The sequence below is a fragment of the Pyrgilauda ruficollis genome, unplaced genomic scaffold (assembly GCF_017590135.1).
Source record: "Pyrgilauda ruficollis isolate IOZ18807 unplaced genomic scaffold, ASM1759013v1 scaffold58, whole genome shotgun sequence".
NCBI classification, from domain to species: domain Eukaryota; kingdom Metazoa; phylum Chordata; class Aves; order Passeriformes; family Passeridae; genus Pyrgilauda; species Pyrgilauda ruficollis.
This window is the reverse complement of record NW_024527488.1, coordinates 1,124,800-1,144,183: the sequence shown is the minus strand read 5'-3', so window position 1 is coordinate 1,144,183 and position 19,384 is coordinate 1,124,800. Positions and strand designations below refer to the sequence as shown.

The window sequence follows — 19,384 nt, the reverse complement described above, 5'->3', positions numbered from 1 at the left end:
AAAAGTAGTTATATCAGCAAATAATTGCTTATATTTGGCTACTTTGGAGAGGAGTAGGAAAAACGACATCTTTAGTGCTGTGTGGCATTGGTGCTCAGAATCTGCTATGGAAGTCAGCTTTTAGCAGACATGGGAAGGAAAAGGATAGCTTTCTGTCCAGGTCCAGTTTTTGGTCCAGGTTTGTACTGTCCAGTTCTTTTCAGTGCCACATACCAATCCGAGTATTTCCGTGACCGGTAAGTGTTATAGTTATTGGATTCCAAACGTTCAAAGAAGAAACATTCTTCTGTTGCGTATTTCTAAAAGGGAAAAGAGAGCATTACTGGTGTAGCACCACAAATCAATTCTTCACATTCAGGGGACTAATTTAGCAAGAATGTGAGCAGTACCTTTGGTTTTAAGAAATAGAGATTAACTGTTTCACAACTGAAGAAAGATACTTACTGTGAAAATATTGTTAAAAACAGCTACAATAAGAGGTTTTTACCTACGGTTCATTTATTGTCTCTAATACAGATTAAGCAGCTTTTAATTTCCTCTTAATTACTGTGTAATTCTTTGTTCTGATCAGAAAATGTATAAAAGAAGCCTTTAAGAACAAAAACTTCAAGCAGAATTCAATACAATTACCCACACTGGAAATTCAGGCAGAGGCATATCAAAAAAAGGGTGAAAAAAGTCCTTACTTCTCCCCAAAGTATATGCGACACCAGTGCTTTCCTACAGTCCATTATCAATGTAAACGTTTTGACATAAACCCTATCATTAAGGTGACAAATGACAGCTCAGGCTTCATGAACTATGTATTCCTTAACATCCCCCAGAGGTGACATTTCAGGAGCTGGACTGCTGTCAAGCCAGAGCGGGATGCCAGCCACTGCACTGTCAATGTCAGCACCTAGATATCTGTGGTTTTTCCTTTCAGATACAATGAAAGTCCAGGCTGCATCCAGAGTGCAGATCTGGCAGTATAAGCTTTCTCAGCACCTCATGAAACACCTGAACTCTGTTCAAACTAAATGCAGGTTATCCTCACAAATATTCTTTGAGAACAATTTGAATCCATAACATCAAAAGACAAGAATTCCGCTTCGAGTCAAGTCCTTCAAGTCTGGCAAAACCTGGCTGATCACAGCAAAACCACATAATCATGACAGAATGAACAGGTCATATCCTTAAATAACGAATTATTTATCACAAAATACAAGTTAGTCAAAATCCTTCCTTTCATGGGAAGTTTGGGAAATTTCTTAATGAAATAAATAATCACATTTCATTCCATAATGTGAAAGTACTTCATTCTTATAATTAATCTGGAAAGTCAAAATAAGCCGTATCAGATGGGAAATGTTTCCATTTTTTTCATTGAAAATCTGCTGGAACAGATGCATTTCTGCATAAATATTTTCAGTTAAAAGAGCATTTTCCAAGGGGAGGTTTTGACTATCTGCATTCACAACCAGCCATTTCCTCCAGTGGTAGAGATCACTTCTCCCCCGTGACTGATTCTGTTAGTAAAGAACATGAAAATGCTCAGTTAAAAGCTGCATCATCCAGATTTCCAGACAAGAACCACTGCACCCCCACGCAGGTCACCAGGGTGAGCAGTGGTCCACGGGCTGTGCAATAAATCATCCTGCAAAGCCCCGTTCAGAACAAACCCTGCAGCATGTCTCAACAAGTAATTACAAAAACATCCAACAAGATGAAAAACAGGCCTGAATAAGAATTTGCAAACATATTTCCAAAAATATTAATTTATTTGTAAAACAAGGACACTACACAAATTGATCCTGGACACTGAAAAGTAATTAAAAACCCCAGATATTAAAGAGGACAGATTAGTACTTGAGTGACTGATTAGAGGACTAAATTATGTGTTTAGAAATTAAAAGTTCCATAATGTTTTGAAAGAAATTTCAGCAGTGTTTCCCCATGTGCAATTCACCACAGACATTTCTAGTGTACGCTCTTTGCAAGTTCTCTTGAAACAGCCCTGCTCTAAATGAACAAGAGACGCTGGCAATTAGAAACAGTTTCTTGAATGTGTTTGGAAGCAGAAAATGGTAAAGGCACAGCCAGCCACAGACTGCTGGAAGTCACAGCGCAGAAATCCTCATGGAAAAACATTGCCAGTGCTACAGAAAACAGCCATGAAATTGCAGCAGCATTTGTTCGGCTGGTTGGAGAAAAAAAGTCTTAAAGAGAAGAGTTTCCACCTATGAATAAGAAAAATGTTGCGTGCAGCAAATATGATTAAAGTAATACCCATTTCCAGAAACAACACCAAAGAAAAAAGTTTTACAAGCTCAAGTGGGAAGTACAAAGTGACCCAACTTTACATATTCTGAGAGAGTAATTCCGAATGACTGTACAATACTTTACAAGCATTTTGCCTTACAGGAACTAAGCAAACAAAAACTGCTGCAAGGGAAGCATATTCTACAACCAAACCCACCGTGCAGCAGCAGGTCAGAAATCCCAAATATAAACACACCCCTGTGTTTATGTTTATCATTTCACAAACGGTGCTAAACGCCCTATTTTGACCATTCCCCGCCAGTCACTCAGGGTACGGAGTGCTATTAGAATGGGAAGCCGAATGCCACTGCACCAGCACCACAGGAAATTCCCAATTATACTTAACTCAAGAATAGCACAGTGGACAACTCCTCACATTTTCTTCAACTGAGCTGTCACACAATATCCGAGTAACTTGAAGCAGGTTCTTTAACTGCATTTCCGAGCCCACACAAAACTCCCTGGAGCCAGGACTGAGGAGCACCCTGGGGAGTCCTGCTCCTGTAAAACTACTTTCAGTCTCATTTCATGGAGGCAGAGGAGGAGAATCAGAAAAAATTTCTACATCCCCTGGCATAGGTCTTTCATCAGCTGCAGTTCAGCCAGGGTTAGGAATGCACATTGCTAGCCCCGGCCACGGAGCAGGCTTGCACAGAGGCTGAATGGGGCTGTGTGAATACACAAAGCACCAGGGGCTGTTGCAAACCAAAATTCTGGCAGGGTGGGTGCCCTGGTGCTTCACCAGATACTTCACCAGGCACTGAAGGATACAAATGTGGATGAGGGATTTACAGTGTCTAGGTCTTATAAGCAAAATTAATGTAACTGCATCTCTTAAAACAAAATTTATCATTTGCCTCAGAGAGACATTAACTCTCCGAGTCTGCTGCACACACTGGCTTTAAAACACAGTTAAAAATTCAGCTGATACCAGTAAAACACATAAGAGTTTAAACTAAAACTAGTCTCACTAGAGAGCAGCTTAATTTTACCCATATTTATATAACTTTTAAAATTTTATCATCACATTTGCAAAAATACTTTTCTTGCCAGTTTTCTAGTTAGGAAGTACAAGTGCCCAAAAAAACTTTAGTCTCTACAAAGAGGAAAATGAGAAAAAAAATTTATACAGATTAGTGCCATGAAAGTAATTTTCTAAAAGAAATCAGCTTTACTTTCCCCTTCAAAGAGGTCTTTTAAAATCATTTTATGTGCAAGTAAAAGAGGAAAAAATTACTCCTGAGAGTAAAAAGGCAGACACTTTACTCTTCATTTGTTTTTGTAATTTCCTGATCACTGTGATTTTTTTCCCTCTCAGAGAAGCCATTCCTGTTAAATTTTGCAGCTCCTAGGTAGGGCAGAAATACCCAACTCCTCCTAATCCCTATTTCAAGTAACTGGCAGAAGCTGTGCAGAGCTCATTTATCCTGATAAATCCCACACCGAGCAGCTGAGTAAGTCCTGCAGGAAGAAAGACTACCCCGCACAGAGCAAGGGCAGGACACAGCAACACAGAGACATCAGGCGAGTGCTGCTTACCAAGGCCAGCAATCTGCCATCCTCCTTCATGGCCAGGAAGCGATTGGCACTGACACCTTTGATGGACACCACTCCTCGCTCCTCCGCCTGAAGCTGCAGCTTGACTGCGAACAAAAAAAAAAAAAGACAAAAGGTTTCACAGCCATCGTGGGATCGCAGCAGTCAGTGCTTCAAAACCTCCACCACAGAAAGCTTCAGCTTGCAATGAAAATAGTAAATTTTCCACCTTTGGCTTTCTGACCCCATTTATACAAAGAAAGTAGCTACTTTCGAATTTGCAATAGCAAGATTGAGTTATTCCATCGTCATTTTGCATAAAGCAAAATGCAGCTTAAAACCCATGATATTCCTTGAAAGGCCACTTAGAGCACAGTCAGATACTCCCAAAAAATGGAAGTTTTTCATGGCAATTTTTCCAGAGGTTTGCAGAACAGCATCGGACACTGCACGCACACAGCCCTGTACAGGCAGACTCTCAGCGAGCCTAACTGAGACTGTCCAGGTCCCTATCACTCCCTGAGGGTTCTGGCAGTTCCCAACAGCAAATATCCATTAGTTTACCTCATCCATCCAACAAGTGGGTGGAACAAACAAACAGAACTGCAGCAGTAGATGAAGGCACCAAAAGCACAAGAAAACGGTGGTATACAAAGCAAGAACATGTTTTGCATTAATTAAAAGAAATTAAAGGTTTCATAGAAATGAAAACCTGTAAGGTCCTGTCACACAGCTTTTAGCTACTACCTATTAACACAAAGCCTTAACTGATTTCTGTAGCCATAAATCAAAGCCAGTAGTCTGGATGAACACAAGAAAACTTCCCTTTTGCCTGCCTTTGCCTGTTGTACACAACATCTCAGACAGGAGCTTCCTTCACCCACCTGCATTGGTTCAGCAGGTACTTTATTCCATTTGGAGATGCAGTTTTAAATACCTTGAGCTTTTCAGCCATCAGAATAAATGCCTAAGTGACTGTAAATTTTGGAGAAGCAGCATCTCTTCGGATTCAGAGAGAGGTTGTTGCTTTTTTGGCTTTTTGTTGAAGGGAAAAAAAGACAGCACTGCAGAAACCAACCGAAACTCCAGCATCAGGAATACAAGGTACATAAAACTGTTGGGATAATTGCAAACCCTTTTTTAGGGTAAAAGTTAAAAGTCAGGCACAATTTCATCTCAGAATCAAGTATCCAAAATATAGTGCTCCTAAGTTATGAGGCCAAAATCAGACTTGTGAACAGCTCCAAACACTTTGGTGTAACTCCTTAGCCTCTGGGGAAGCAAGAACGTGGAAAAGTGCTCTGGGCAGGGACTGTGGGAAATGGACTTTTGAGATGTGCCAAGCACACAGCTTTCACCACACACTTAACAAGAAACAGCTGTGGAAAAGCTGAAAATTAATATTAATTACTACAGTACTGACTTATTATGCTTTGTGACTTTCTCTGGACAAAAACACACATGAAATCCTACAGCATCACACCAGGCCAGAAGTTCAAATTTTGTAAAAATAAACCTCTGGTAAAGGTTTCTAAGTCCTGTAAAAATTTGTATAGCTTGTGAAAGGAAAAAAAAAAAAAAAACCAAAACAAATCCAAGGTATTCCTGCAGAGTTTGAAAAGAGCTGCAATACTGAAAGCTCCAAAAGGAAAATCGGCTTCACTGGGTTTTCCTCTCCAACTCCAAAAACACGTGAACAAACAGACCAGAACAGTAGTGTGAGTTTTTCAGGTTTCAGTGTTATTTTACAGCTTTATTAATGCAGTAACTATTTGCCACATGGTTACACTGAAGTGGAGATGCCAAGATACAACACAGCCTTACTGATCAAACCCATTTTGACCACATGATCATAAGCAGAAGCGACAATTTTAGGTTTAGCTCACTGCAAATAAATTGGTTGTAAGAGAAATGTATCACTTGACATTGATGATCTGCATCTTTTACAGCCTTTGGTCACCAGCAGCAACAGTGCAGACTCCAGTATTTCACATCTACTCCCAATACTTGTTTTCAGCGTAACTGAACCTCAAGATACCATCCATGAAAGTCAAATAATTAAGACATTTGTAGCCCGAAAAAAATAGCAGGTTGCTGTGAAAGAGCTCATTAACCAAGGGCTAAAAAGGCCCATTTTCCCAGATATTCTGGCCCCTCCAGCATGGCAGTGAGTTATTTCCCTGTTCCCATTCATGCCCTGCAATCCACAAGGAACACCAAGCACGAGGCTCTGCTTGATGCCTGCTGGTGTTGTGAGAACACAGAGCTCACCCGCTGAGCAAACTTCCCCAGGAGTGGGGCTAAGTCATTGATAAGTTATTAAATTAAACAATAAAACCAACTCAAAGGACCCAGGAAATTTACAGCTCCTATTAGAAACTTTCTTGTCTATCATAATTAGCTTAATAGAATCATTCTGCTGAGTAAGAAGGAATGAATTGCAGGATGTACATTTGCACTTTTACATCAGCCGAGAAACTCTGAGTGATGTAGTTCAAGTGAACCTACAGTGCCTTCCAGTCATATAAAAATGGATAGAGAGGGAATGTTTTTTTCCCAGCAATACACAGAGGTCTGTTAGAGATTCATATTCACTGATGTTCTGGCTGAAAAACACAAGCTATGTAGTCCAACCTGAATTTCCACAGAAACCGGTACAATCTGTGGCACTAAAGGAAGCTGGAGCACACTGCAGCAGGCACTGAGATGTTCTGTCACAGTGGCCAGGACAGATGTACAAGCTGCAGGTTAAACAAAACAGTGTATTTTAGAGAGTTACAAATGGGCATTTATTTCACAGCTTGGAGAGACTTTTCTAAGAATATGGAAGTTGAAAAGTGGTATTTAATAGCATTGTGGTTGGCAAAGTTTCAGATTTCTGTTAAAAAATGGATCTTCCTCGTTTTCTTAGAGACCTCAAAAAAAATTATTTCCAAGACAGTTTTGCACAGTCCAGTGGAGAAAATAATTTTAAGGACAAGTAGCTAGACAGGAAAGTTGTTAGCAAATGCAGAGACTAGAGAAAACATGAACATTTTCCAAAAGTACTTTTATTGTCCTGAGCACTAGAACTGGAAAATCACACGTACAATGCAAACTCTCAGGTTCTTTTACAGTTCTAATAAACCAAAGCTTTAGAGTGGCCCAGACCCAGGAACTGCACAACTTAAACGGTCCCAAAAGGTTTCATTGCTATGCATCATAAACAGTTTGGCCAAAAATCTCCTTCAAAATCGGTTCATTTCAAAGACCTGGGCAAAACCTACCAACTTAATACTTCAGAAAAACAGAGCTGCACATTCTGGAAGTTGTTCACTGCTGAGCTGGTACTACCTTTTGACTCCCAGTGGGAATCTGTTGGCAAGCCCTTCACCCGGGGCAATCCCTGTGACCAAAGCCACGTGCTGGTATTTCACTCACAGCAGCTGCACTGGCTAAGATGTTCTGGGGCAGGAGAATGCCACAGGATTAGTAAGGAAAAGGGAAAATAAAGGTCACAGGGAGGAGAGAAAGGGACAGAAACACATCTGGAATAAAATAAAAGGCAAACAAAAAGAGCAGTGAAGACAGGGCAGGGTAAGGGCAGTACAGGAGGGTGCTCTCCTGGAGCAGGAGGCAAACTCACACATCTGAAGGAGGTGGAATTTGAGGATGTATTAGCCAAAGGGATTAATAAAACCCCCATTTTCCTTCTCATCCACAAGGAAGTGAGAACTCTAACCACTATATCAGAGAAACCATGAAGTAAAAACCAACAATGAGCTTCTGGCTTTGGATGCATTTACACAGCAAATAAAGGTTTGATTACAGCCTCAGCTGTATTTTCACTGTAACCCTTCTAGCTAGCTAACACCCTACAGACAGACTAGAGCTACAAGTACCATCCCCAGTGTCAGGATCACACAAAAGTCAGGTCAGAAGGACTCTCTCTAGTCCAGACTCCTGCTGAAGAGACTCCATCATTTCACAGTGAGAACCCTGCCTGGCACACTGCAGCTAAGGGAGCAGCTCACAGCCTGGGAAGAGAGGAAAAACTGGATACTATTTCAACCCCCGTTTTCAGTAACATACAGCTGCTTTATTGGAACAAAAAGCAAAACACCTCTCACTCAGTGTACGAGAAGGGAGAGTTTCTGTACCCCCAAAAATCCCAGGCTGCACGTCTCTGGATCAATGACTAGTGTTACTACAGTCTGCTGTGGAAAAGCTCAGCCCCAGCCAAAAGCTCAGGGCCCATCTCCAACATATTTGCAGAGGCCCTGTAAGGAAAATCCTTCCACGAGGCCCCCGAGTGACAGTGCGGTGAAGCTGCTGCGCCAGCTCCCATTGCCCATCCTCCTGCACCTCCGTGCCCACGGGAAAGCACAAAGCAGCTATTCTGCAGTCTCACTGCAGAGGTGGATCAGCTCCAGAGGGAATAAGCATCAGAAACGCAAGGAAGTTCACAAAAAAAGAGGGGAAAAGTAAGACACAACAACGTTTCGCTAAATGCAACACCCTACAGCCGAATTCCCACTCCACCATCCTCTGTGGCTGAAGCTGGCCATTCCTTCATGCTCAGGGGCAACATCTATTCCCAGCCAGGTGTCCAAGCAAAACATAAGGAGTCAGACGTGTTTGCTCCACACCTAACACGACAAACCCAGGGGCTGGTTCAAAGCCACATATGCATTTACAAACACGCATATATTAACACCCCCCTTCTGGCTTTTCCTGCCTGCTGGATCAGATCCAAACCCCAGCCTGGTGATGCCTACTGTAACTTTCTCTAAGAATTACAAATACCTTTGTGTCCTTCAGTCCCACTCTGACAGTTTCTGGTATCTCTTTCTCAAAGGTACAATTAGCAATTCAACGTCTTCTGCTATTTGGTAAGTGCTGACATACGAGGCATCCCCAAGTCTTCAGACTGTGAATAAGAGAACAACTCCTCGTTTGCTTTCATACACTCATGGTAAAACTGAGCCACTGCTAGAGCCAGTGGCTGATGCACACACTGCCTAAAACCTGGAAAACATATGAGGTGGCGAAAGGAGAAACAGAGAGGAGAAACAACCAGCAAACCTTAGCAGGAGAGGTGGGCTGCTAATAAACCAAACCATCAGAATTGCGACAAGAACAATCAAGCCAATGGAGTGTCAGGACGAGAAACAGTGAGTCACGCTCCCATACAAAGGCACATTTCTTTGCTTTTGCATGACAACATTCTAAGTGTATCTTTTTCCTTTTTGCCAGCCAGAGGCATAAAACCACTGACAGACAGACCCAAGGTGTCCAAAATGTAAACATCTACAACAAAAATACACACTTGTGAAACACAAACACTTCAGGAAGTTCCCATTACACTTAAGAGTAAACCAAGGCTTGAAGCGGAACAGTAACTTGTGTAACTGCTCAAGCATCCAGCCACTATCATAATCAACCACACTAACATAGACATTCTCAGATTTTAAAAGTTTTCACCTTTTTACATAGTACAGATACTGAATAAAATGGAAATGATTTCCCTATTCAGGTTCTCCACCTATTCTGATTTTTATCTTGATCTCAATTCCTGCAAGTACCCAGTTCTACCTAACATGCACCTATGACACTGGGAATCCTCCCCATGAAACACTGCTTACCAAACACACAGCATTCTCTGGTGCTCCCTATAAATTTCATATAAAAGACAGTAAAGTCATCATGCAGAACAATAATTTCAGAATAGCGTGACAGGCACTGCTCCTTGCCTGTGTGCCCACGTGTAAAACACACAGAGCCACACTTCTCCACTTCTCACAGCTTGCATAATCTGGTTGATCAAACCTAGTCAAGCCCTTTAAAAGTAAAAATGTCATGCAAAAGCAAATCCAAAGTTTGTGAATTCTGCTTACAAAGCACGATTTGGGCATTTTGTGCTGCCGAGTAAACAGCAATTGCTTCGTATTACGAAAGGACTGTGTACGCCAGAAACTCCAAGTCACCGTCATGTAAAACCCTTCTAAATGCCTTCTGCCACACTGTTTGCTGACTCCTTGGCATTGCAGATGAACTGATGCATCTTTGGAAGTCAAGAGGATAAAAGCAAACAGAAAAAATTCCTAACTTTACCAGAGAAGAACTTCATTCCTTACTAGGTATAGGTAATAAAGCTTAGTCTCCAAATTACCATTATTTTCATCCCAACTTCTTGATTTAGAAAAATGTTTCAGGGTTTCCTTATCAAAACAATCATGCATGCCTGTTCATATGTAGTTTTTTTAGGACTGTTCCCAAAGGGCTTTTCTTAGCACGGGTAAGGTATCCCCTGTGTTGTTTTCATCTGCTTTCACTTTGTTTCGTTTAGTATTGACTGAAGTAAATCACAGAATAACCACTTTTGGGTGTTTAACTTCAGAACAAAGCTGGTGCAACTGTTCAGCCAACACAGCCGTGTCAGAAGACACGTACAGAAGTTGCAGAAATTCAGCTTTATGGTTACTGTGCGTTCACTCATCTCCTTGTAACTATGACCTGTTTTTTACTTGCAGCAAAACAAACACATAAAACCAGGGACAACCCAAGGCAAACATGGGAACAGCATTTCAGAAGACAGAGAAGGTAAAATGTGCAATTTTTAGAAGGTATTTTGTAGTGTTCCTCCTCCAGGTAGAACTCACACAACTACTCAGTAGTACACAGTATTTCAGGGCTGTGACTGATGTCGGAGCAGTAACACATGAGATGAAAGGCAAAGGCTGCCAGAGCAGTGGTGAGACATTGCTGCCCCATAGGCTCAATAAGCCTCAGTGTCACAGTTGGAAAGGAAAAGCTGGATTTTAGGAATGCCAAGAAGAATAAGTAAATGGGATTTCAGAGAGTCTGGAGCACAGTGGTGAAAAAGGAACTCTGTCAGGCACCCAGGATCCAGAGAGATGGCACAGCAGCCAGGGAGGAAGAAGGAACAACCCCATACAGAGGAGCTTGTGTGAATTGAGCTACCTTTTACAGCTCATTGCTCTTAACCTGGCCAAAAGGTTGAGACAGCAATTATGCTGTGTTTGTACTTTCCTCATCTCCAGTACCAATGAAACTGAACTGATCATTGAGACTTTAATAAACATTTTTGGAAAAAGTAAACAAATTTTTAAAAATTTAAAGCCATACACATGCACACACAGTATAGCATTGGTGCCAGCCCAGCTCCTTTATTGCAAGGACAGTGCAAATGCCACAATAAGCTCGAAGTCTTACTTCATCCTGCTATTTCATCCCCTTCCATCAAGCTGTGTAACCACCCTGTGCTGACCTTTAAATAAAGCATGCACAGGGGAACAGCACGAGCTGCAGTGAAGGACAAGAGCTGTCAATCACTGCTGACCCAGCACAGTAATGAATCCCACTCTTCACAAAAAGGCTCTAATTTGCTTTTGAATGCAGCCCTGCTTGAGTAAAGAATTTTCTTTGTAAGAAATCAAATTCCTTGACTGAAAATAAAATGCACAGTGCATATTTGGGTAACACCCCTCAATTTTATTCTGAGTACATTTGAACTATACTAACAAGGGATGTGAGCACTCTCCTGACAACGAAAGAGAGACCTTGGAATCTGCAGCTTGGAAGAACCTACTTGACTCCCTGCTGCTTCAGCCTGACCATTGCTAGTGCCCATACCCTGATTTAGATCCACGTGATGGTTTCAGTGCCTACACTGCTCCAGACATCTCCTGCAAGAGGGCGCTCCTGCAGTAAGTACAGCAGCTACAAGCACTGGCCATCAAACTGTATCACCTTACACCACATCAAAGCAGCAGCCACGCACCCCACTCCTAGTAGCATTTTCTCCTAATAAAATATCACACTGACAGTACTGATCCATGGGACTAGAGCCTGATCACTGGAAAACACCTTACTACTACTGCTACTTGCTCTAGCATCTAGCACAGGTAAGTGCTCCGGAGGAGGTTACTGCTTGAAGCTGTAAAGCAAGCAGAAGCTTGGGACTGAAATAAATAACACCTGGCAACATGAGCCAGTTCTGTGCACCTCTTCAGTTTTGAGGAATTCCTGCATTTCTAAGGACATGAGCATTGTACATTTTTCCCCTCCATTTTCCTGAATGAACAACATTACCGTCAGCAAAACATCCACAATCAGTCTGTAAACATCTCTAAAACCACAAAATGAATCCTTCCTATTTACATACTCCAATGAATGGAGCACGTTCAGCTATTTATCCTAACTGCTCCGTTACAGGTGGAGAAACCCAAGGAACTGAATCCACATATTGTTTCCCAGGAACTGCTCAGCCCAACAGGTCTGTGCAGCAGGATTCCCTAAGTGACTTCCACAGAGGTGACAGCCCCTACGTGGCCATTGGTAGCTGCTTCTCCACACCAACACATGCTCCTGGTTTTGGATCCACCTCTGTTCCCACAGGTACCAGCAGATCCTACAGAGTAACTGCACACAGCCACTCCACCCGGGAATGTTGGTCTCTCCACTGGTCTTCCCAGAGTTGAGGGACTGTATGAACTTCCTTTGTAATACAGTCCCAAAATTACTATTCTAACCTGAAATGTAACACAGGTGACTACTGCACAGATTCTGCTCATGCTTTTCAAGACATCCATCTGGGAAGATGTTGTATCCTGTCCTGCATTTTAACAGACGAGATAGTTCAGGACATGGCATCCCAGGTAGGCAGTGACAATCTGCTGTCACTGGAGAGGGACATTGCATTCCACACTACCAGCACTCCTACCACCTCCCTTGTACCAGCTCTGGCACTTTTCTTGGCATCTCAGTGATGAATATGTGGTGAAGAATAAAGACTTCAAGATTTTTTTCCCCAGTACCTAGAAACGCCAAGAAAAGATACCAAAAAATTGATGCGAGTCACCAGAGGTGCTGCAGACTTTCCCCCAAGCACAGATCCAGATGCTGTGATAACTGCACACTTGAGTATGTTAAGGACATCCTTTAACACCAAAAATACCCTAAAGCTTCATCCCCAGAGAACGGCACAGAGTGTCTGGGGATATGGGGTAAGTCTGCATCAGGCATTGTGGGCCAGCCTGAGAGCAGAAAGGAAAGAACCAAGAAAGAGACTACAAATATTTTCAAGCTGTATCACAGCTGAAGTCTCTCCTTGCTCTTACAAAACACCACCATGCAGGATTCCACAGCCACGGCTACAAGGATTTTGTGACTTGCATATTCCAGGAATCCTAATGATTGTGGTTTTATGAGATCCACTAAAACCCTGTCAGAAGGTAACAGACAAACCCCTGAGCTCTGCAGCACATGAGCAGAATTTCACCACACTGGCACTGCACATGGCCATGGAGTTTGCGCCCCACTTTGCCCTTTCCCAGTACCCTCAGTCTCCTTCTCCTTTGAATCACTCGGTCAATGTGGTTTCCAGCTCTGAAAGTCAAAGATGAGCGACAGGCTCGCCCAGGGTCACTCCAGCAGCAGTGCACCATGACAGCTCCTGCAAGACGACCTCCACCCAACTGCGCAGACATCATCTCATTTGTATTCTCGGCTGATCCTATCGAGCCCCAGTCAAAATCTGGCCCTACCCTGAACAAACAAAAAACTACGTAAGATAATAACCCTAAAATGCCACCAGCACTCCAGAGAGAGTCGCCCTTTGAATATTTTTATTGACAAGCTTGGAGGCAGCAGAAGAGGCACAGGCAAAACAGCTGACCCGCACATTGTTATCAAACATTACTGAAAATTATGAAGGGTGAGAGAGCTGCTTTATTTTGAAACACATAGTCTTAAGCAGGTGCTAACAAAAGCAAAGGCTATTAATTCTCCATCAGGATTGAAACAGTATCTCATTACCAACTTTCAGGCTTCAAAAATCATGCTATAAACATTTCAGACACCACCTGGTATAGATATCCAATTTACAGATGTCATACACTTATGTATGTTCTTCAGCAACAGTATCTTGAGCATTCTCTGGGCTGCACTGGGTCTGGTTCGGTTATATTAGATAATTGCACTAAACACACTGTCACTGACAGTCAAAAGCACCATTAATTCCAGGGCTGTGAACCAGTTCAGCACAATCCATCACCTCTCAAGTATCCTGGAACAGATGGCCACTGACCCCAGGGCAATTCTCCCTGAGTGCTAAAAATCATAATGATCAAATAATTATTTATTAGAACTGCCTGCCTTATCTGTAATCCAGGGGAGTTGGGGAAAGCTTACAAAGTGTCACTGAAAAGACAAAGATTTAAAATTCAGGTTGAGTTACTAAAATAATTTACTTTCTGTAAAATTCTTCTAAATATGACCCCACTACAGATAAACTTTTTCTTAGAAACAACTGAACAATTTTCAAGCATTTATGAAACAAACGAAAACCAACAGCAGCCATCTGATCTCACAATGTTATCTGTATTTGTCTTTTCCAGCTCTGGGAATGCAGTGGCTCACAGGAGATGGATTATCATTTTCCTGCAAACCAGATTATGTAAGTACCTAAAAGTGCTCCTGATTTCCTGTGTGAGACAATCTAAGGGCTAAATCCTGCCCTCTAGTGTACCTGTGGGTGGTGGTGCCCTTAGAACCTTCCCCACTTCCAAACTGGGTAGAAAAAAGCTGGGAGGGACGGGACAGTTCACTGCCCACTGGAGACATCCCGTGTTGCCCTGGTTCACCTCTGGAGTGTACTGCTACTGGATCACACAGCTCTGGGGTGGGCAAGACTCACTAGGAACTGGGATAGAAGAGCAGCAGACACAGTGAGAGATGAGAAGGCATCCTCCCCTGAGCAGGAACATGATGATATTTTGATGATAAAAGAAGCAAAGGAAGCATATTCCCAACTTTTTCACACAGGGGATCTCTGCTACCTCATCCCCTAAAGCAGCTACATCCAGGAGCCAGGAGGAATTTCCATGCTATGCCACAAAGTACTTGGCAAAGCAGTTAAGATCTGTGCAACAGATCAAAAGTAATGCAAAAAGAGTCTGTTTCCAGAAGGACTTTGGTAGAAGGAACGTATTTGAACATTTAGAAGCAGGGGTTTTTTTTTAAACAACTCACCTCTCACTTAGCACTGGGATTTGGAAAAGATCTTGCCCTGTCAACAGCTCTAGCCATGTCTGTGGGACACCAAAATGAGAAAGAAGATAATCCAAGTCCCAAACAACTTACCCATGAAAGCTAAACACCAGGTCCTGAACCTTCATATGGAAACATGTCCTGACATTTGCTCAACTTGAGGATCACCATGAATTTTCTCCCATTGCATGATCAGTGATCAGATTTCCATCATCTTCACTGAGCTGCTCTAAAAGTCAGTCTATACTACAGCAGTCTTTCCAAAACATTTAGAGCGTAACCATTTTAATGTTGTGAGAGAGACAAGTCAAAATCTTAATATTAACAACTATTTATGAAAGGAACCTTCTTAAGAAATTTTCCTGGACCAGTATTACCCTAATTTACATTTTCTGCAGATATTTATGGAAGAGGAGAGAGGTACTGAGCAGGAAGAAGGTATTTCATACATCTGCAGGGTTGACTGAGCTCACACAGCTGAATCCCTTCCAAGTGAGAGGCTGGAGCCTTGTCACCTCATTAAGGAATGGACAAGAATGGCTCAGGATGCCTTGGATACTGTCTTGGGTTATGCTCATCATGAAACAAAGCTGCCTAAGAAATTATGGAAATACATAAATGCCAACCATTCCTCATTTAGGGAAACTCTGAAAGGAACGAGCTGTGCTACTAGACATGTTCTAAATGTATGGATAAGTGTTCCCTTTCCATTCTCCAGGTTTTTCCCCCCTCACTGTAGCCTCTTTGAGAGAAACACCTCTGGAGAGTTTCTAAGAGCCAAAAACACTGCGTCCTTTGTACAATTTCCAGGGCATGAATCAACAGTTGTTGATCAACAACAACAAACCAGCCATGTTTTTTGTTTTGCTTTAGACAACAAAACTCTCAGAAAGTGCCTTCTGTTTCTTGTTTGTCTGAAAGTACCTCTTGAAGGGAAAACGCTCTGGACGCAGTCCCCAGAGTGTGTCCAAAGGGGCACTTCGCTGGAGTCATGGCAGCACACGCGTCAGATGTGGCAATAATGGCCATGGAAGACGCCCTGTCCTGGGTTTCAGCTGTGTGAATCATATGATCCCAATCCTCCAGCGCGCAGGACGTCAACTTCCAATCTTAATTTCATTAACAACACAATTATGAATAAATGAAGGTGAGTGGGGTCAGTGTAAAACCATGCCACGACCTAAAGCAGATGTGTAGTTCAAACAGAGGCAGGAGGAGGGGAGCTAAAAAGGACATGGATCATGGAAGTTGTTTATAGTATGAAAACTTTGGTCTGAAACATAAGGAGACAGTAACCTGCCTTCTAAAATAAGAACTTCCTTTAAAAGTAAGAAGGATGATGTGCTACTGAAATGTTATTTTGTATAATTAATTCCTAGGAATAGCAGCAACCACAAGCATCTCTACTAACTGGCCTTTAATTATTTCTGAACCAAATTGTGCAGACATTGTATTTCTTTTCTCAAAACCACCTTACAAAACCTTTTGCTTAACTAAGAAAATCACCCTGAACTACTCGAGGTGTCTATTTTCATTGCTAATTTATTTTTTAAAGTCCTCTCACATTGTCCAAGATTTATTGCCCTCTGCCATGCCAGGAATACCACGAGATTTCACAGGGACTTCCATAGAGCAGCACTCACCAGGTCAGAGTTGAGCAGAGTCGTGTGGAATGACGTATTTACAGCAAGGATGCTAAGGATGTGAACCACGCAATGCCCCTGCAATGAGCCTCGCTGATGCTTCAAGCACTGATTATTCTCTGCTTCTGAGAACTACGGCTCTTCCAGGAAAAAAAGAAAGGAAGAAAAAGCAACAAGCCAAGAGCTGTCTGATAATGACAAAAGGAGAGAACTCACTACCAGGAACGCACGAGATGTCAGTTGAAAATTTTAGTAATGATAAGGCTCAACAGGAAGAGAAAACACACATTCAGTGGACTCAAGAATGAAAAACTAATGTTAGTTTTCCTGAGAGAATATAAAAGGCAGGAGGGAAGAAATTATTATGAGGGAGCTCGATGATGAAAAAGGCAGCAGTGATAAATACCAGCTCCACTCAGGGCATCCTGGCCCAGCCAGGTGAGCACACAACACCACACACCACTACCTGCACTTTTCAAAAGCAAAGATGGAACGGGGCAAGAACCCAACCACCATGACAATGTCTTGGACTCAGCTAAAGCCTTGTACATCCTCCACTCAACATCACCTCCCTTTGCAGCACATTTCCATAGCTACTTCTAGGGTGAGGTGACATGTCTGATGAATTAGTAAGATTTATTTCCTTGAAGGATTCCTGTTACAAGATTTCTTTGGAATTGTTGGGTAAAACTATTTGTTTTGCTCAAGGTGAATGTCCGAAGTGGAAAGTAATATTAAGAATTTTTGTCTGTCTCCTCAATTCCTTTTCCTCCTAGTCCCTGAGTTTAGTCCAGTCCCTGCATTCATCACTCAGAGCACAGGTGCAAAGCAGATGAAGAATCCCAGTAAGGCATTTCACCTGCTCCTCATGCCAAATGCCTGCAGGCAGGACCTGCACAGCGAGCACAGTAACAAATTCCCTCCAACCAGGAATCTCACTGGGACGATCTGACCCAGCAAGTCAGTTACCTGCACTGAAGGAAACACCTCACAGGCGCATCAAAAACTCACCACTACACCCACAAAACCTCCATGCTGAATTCTTCCAAAATATTCTGAGCTCTGCAAAAGGCAATTTGTTTGTGGGACAAAAAGCAGCCTGTGTTGGTAATAGCAACCTGCCACACACTCCCTGAAAGCCTGTGATCATTCAGTCCATGGGTGTGTTCCCAGCCCAGGAGCCTTTCCCTCCCTTCAAAAGATCGGGCATTGGAGGGACAGCCTCCTGCTGCTGCTGGAATCCATACATTTTATCCGTATCTATATCATCATTAATTAAGTTTAAAAAAAAAAACAAAAAAAAAAAAAACAATGCAACATGTAACATTTTAAGCCAAAAAGGTTTTGACAGCAGTGTGTTATAAACCCTGCTTCCCTGGCCAGATTTACCCCTCTGTTCCTAAGAGTACCTGTGTGCCACAAGTGCTCCTACTCATGAGCACCTACCCGCACCGGGAACAAGAACAGCCTCCTCTCTACCTTGATGCATCCAACGCATTCACCGCCGCCCTGTAGAGCCCTCAAGTGCCACCAGACCCGTGTAAGGACCATGCAAACCAGAGACCCCTTCAAGTCCATAACACAACCTCTGTGCACCTGACAAACTCTGTACCCAGCAGGCTGAGCGCGGACCGCCAGCGAGGCTTTGCCCCGGGACATCCCTCGGGTGCTGGTGCGGGACCATCAGCTACGGGATGTCGGTATGCATTAACTCGCTATGAATTAACTCCGTCTGAAAACTCGCGGTTATTCCCGCAGAACATTCGGCACATAGACGGGCGCTTTCCAAGCACGGCTCGCTGCCGAAGCTTCGGCAGGGCGGGACGGCCGAGGCGCGGCCCCTGTCGCAGTCCCGCTGCCCGGGCGAAGAGTCACCCGCCCGCCCCGGTGCCGCCCGCGGTGGTCCCGGGACAACTCACTGTGCGGGTCGCTCTTCTCGCGGACGCCGTCCACCTTCCCGTCGGGGTTGATGCGCAGGAAGAAGCCGCCGTTCTTGCAATATAGGCGCTTGGGGTCCTTGAAGTGCCCCGGGGGAAAGGCGCCGCTGCCGCCGTCGTCGGGCAGCGTGGCGATGCCCCCCGCCGCCGCCGCCGCGCCCCGCCCCCGACCGCCCCCGCGCCGCGCCGGGGGCCGCTCCCTGCGCCGGCACAGCCGGGCCGGCCATCTCGGGGGACCGGGCAGGGGCGGCTGCGGGTCCCCGCGCCGAGGAACCCCGGCCTGGAGCGCGGGGCTCTGTCCGGCTGAGCATCGCTGCCGGCAGCGCTGGAAACGGGATGCAGCGAACATCGGTCGGACATCTTTTCCTCTGGCCTTATAAAAAAAGTAACTGGAGAGTTATTTTAGATCAGAAGAAGTTGTGTGGCCTCTGCACCATACTAAATTGTTTAAATCACAATATGATGACACATGTGTTTAAAATAAATCCGTGGTAACCATTTTGTTCCATTGCATTCACCAGAAACCAGTTCTCCTCCCATCCAACAGGAGCAAAGTGATAGCAAAAGGCAACAGGTGAAAATTCTGGTACAGGTCTTCCCCCTCTGACCTGACCCCTCTGGTACAGGTCTTCCCCTTCTTTTTTGTACATAAAACAAATGTACAGAGTTTATAAAGTATAGTGACCCATCAAATGCACTTCGTGCCTGAGGCTGACAACAAAACAGAATGAAAAGGTTTATTTCCCAAAATCTGCTTTGTGCCCCTTATCTCTTGTTTAACAGCAGGCTGGCTGCTCCTGCCTGGAGTTTGGGAAGCTCTCTGGTTTCAAAGGCAGCACAAGCAGCCCTGGACAGTCCCAAGTGGGACTGCAGAGACTGGGCTTTTCACAGAGCCAATATGCAGCAACCCACAGG

At 43.6% G+C, this 19,384-nt stretch overlaps 1 protein-coding gene across 1 annotated transcript; it reads right to left on the bottom strand.

The window, feature by feature from the left end:
- Nucleotides 1–93: 93 nt before the first annotated feature.
- FGF2 (fibroblast growth factor 2) lies at nt 94–18,818 on the bottom strand. Its single transcript, XM_041482290.1, has 3 exons — nt 18,452–18,818; nt 3,841–3,944; nt 94–299 (listed from the first exon to the last, which is right to left on the bottom strand). Exons 1-3 carry the CDS (start codon nt 18,816–18,818, stop codon nt 114–116), a joined length of 657 nt encoding a protein of 218 aa, XP_041338224.1. The 3' UTR covers nt 94–113.
- Between the last annotated feature and the right edge of the window lie 566 nt (nt 18,819–19,384).

Excerpts from the sequence above, each read along its gene's own strand:
- FGF2 (XM_041482290.1), bottom strand. The coding sequence starts at position 18,818 with ATGTTCGCTGCATCCCGTTTCCAGCGCTGCCGGCAGCGATGCTCAGCC. Across the intron at positions 3,945-18,451 it reads CGAGAAGAGCGACCCGCACA|TCAAGCTGCAGCTTCAGGCG; the intron begins GTGAGTTGTCCC and ends TTTTGTTCGCAG. Across the intron at positions 300-3,840 it reads ATGGCAGATTGCTGGCCTTG|AAATACGCAACAGAAGAATG; the intron begins GTAAGCAGCACT and ends TTTCCCTTTTAG.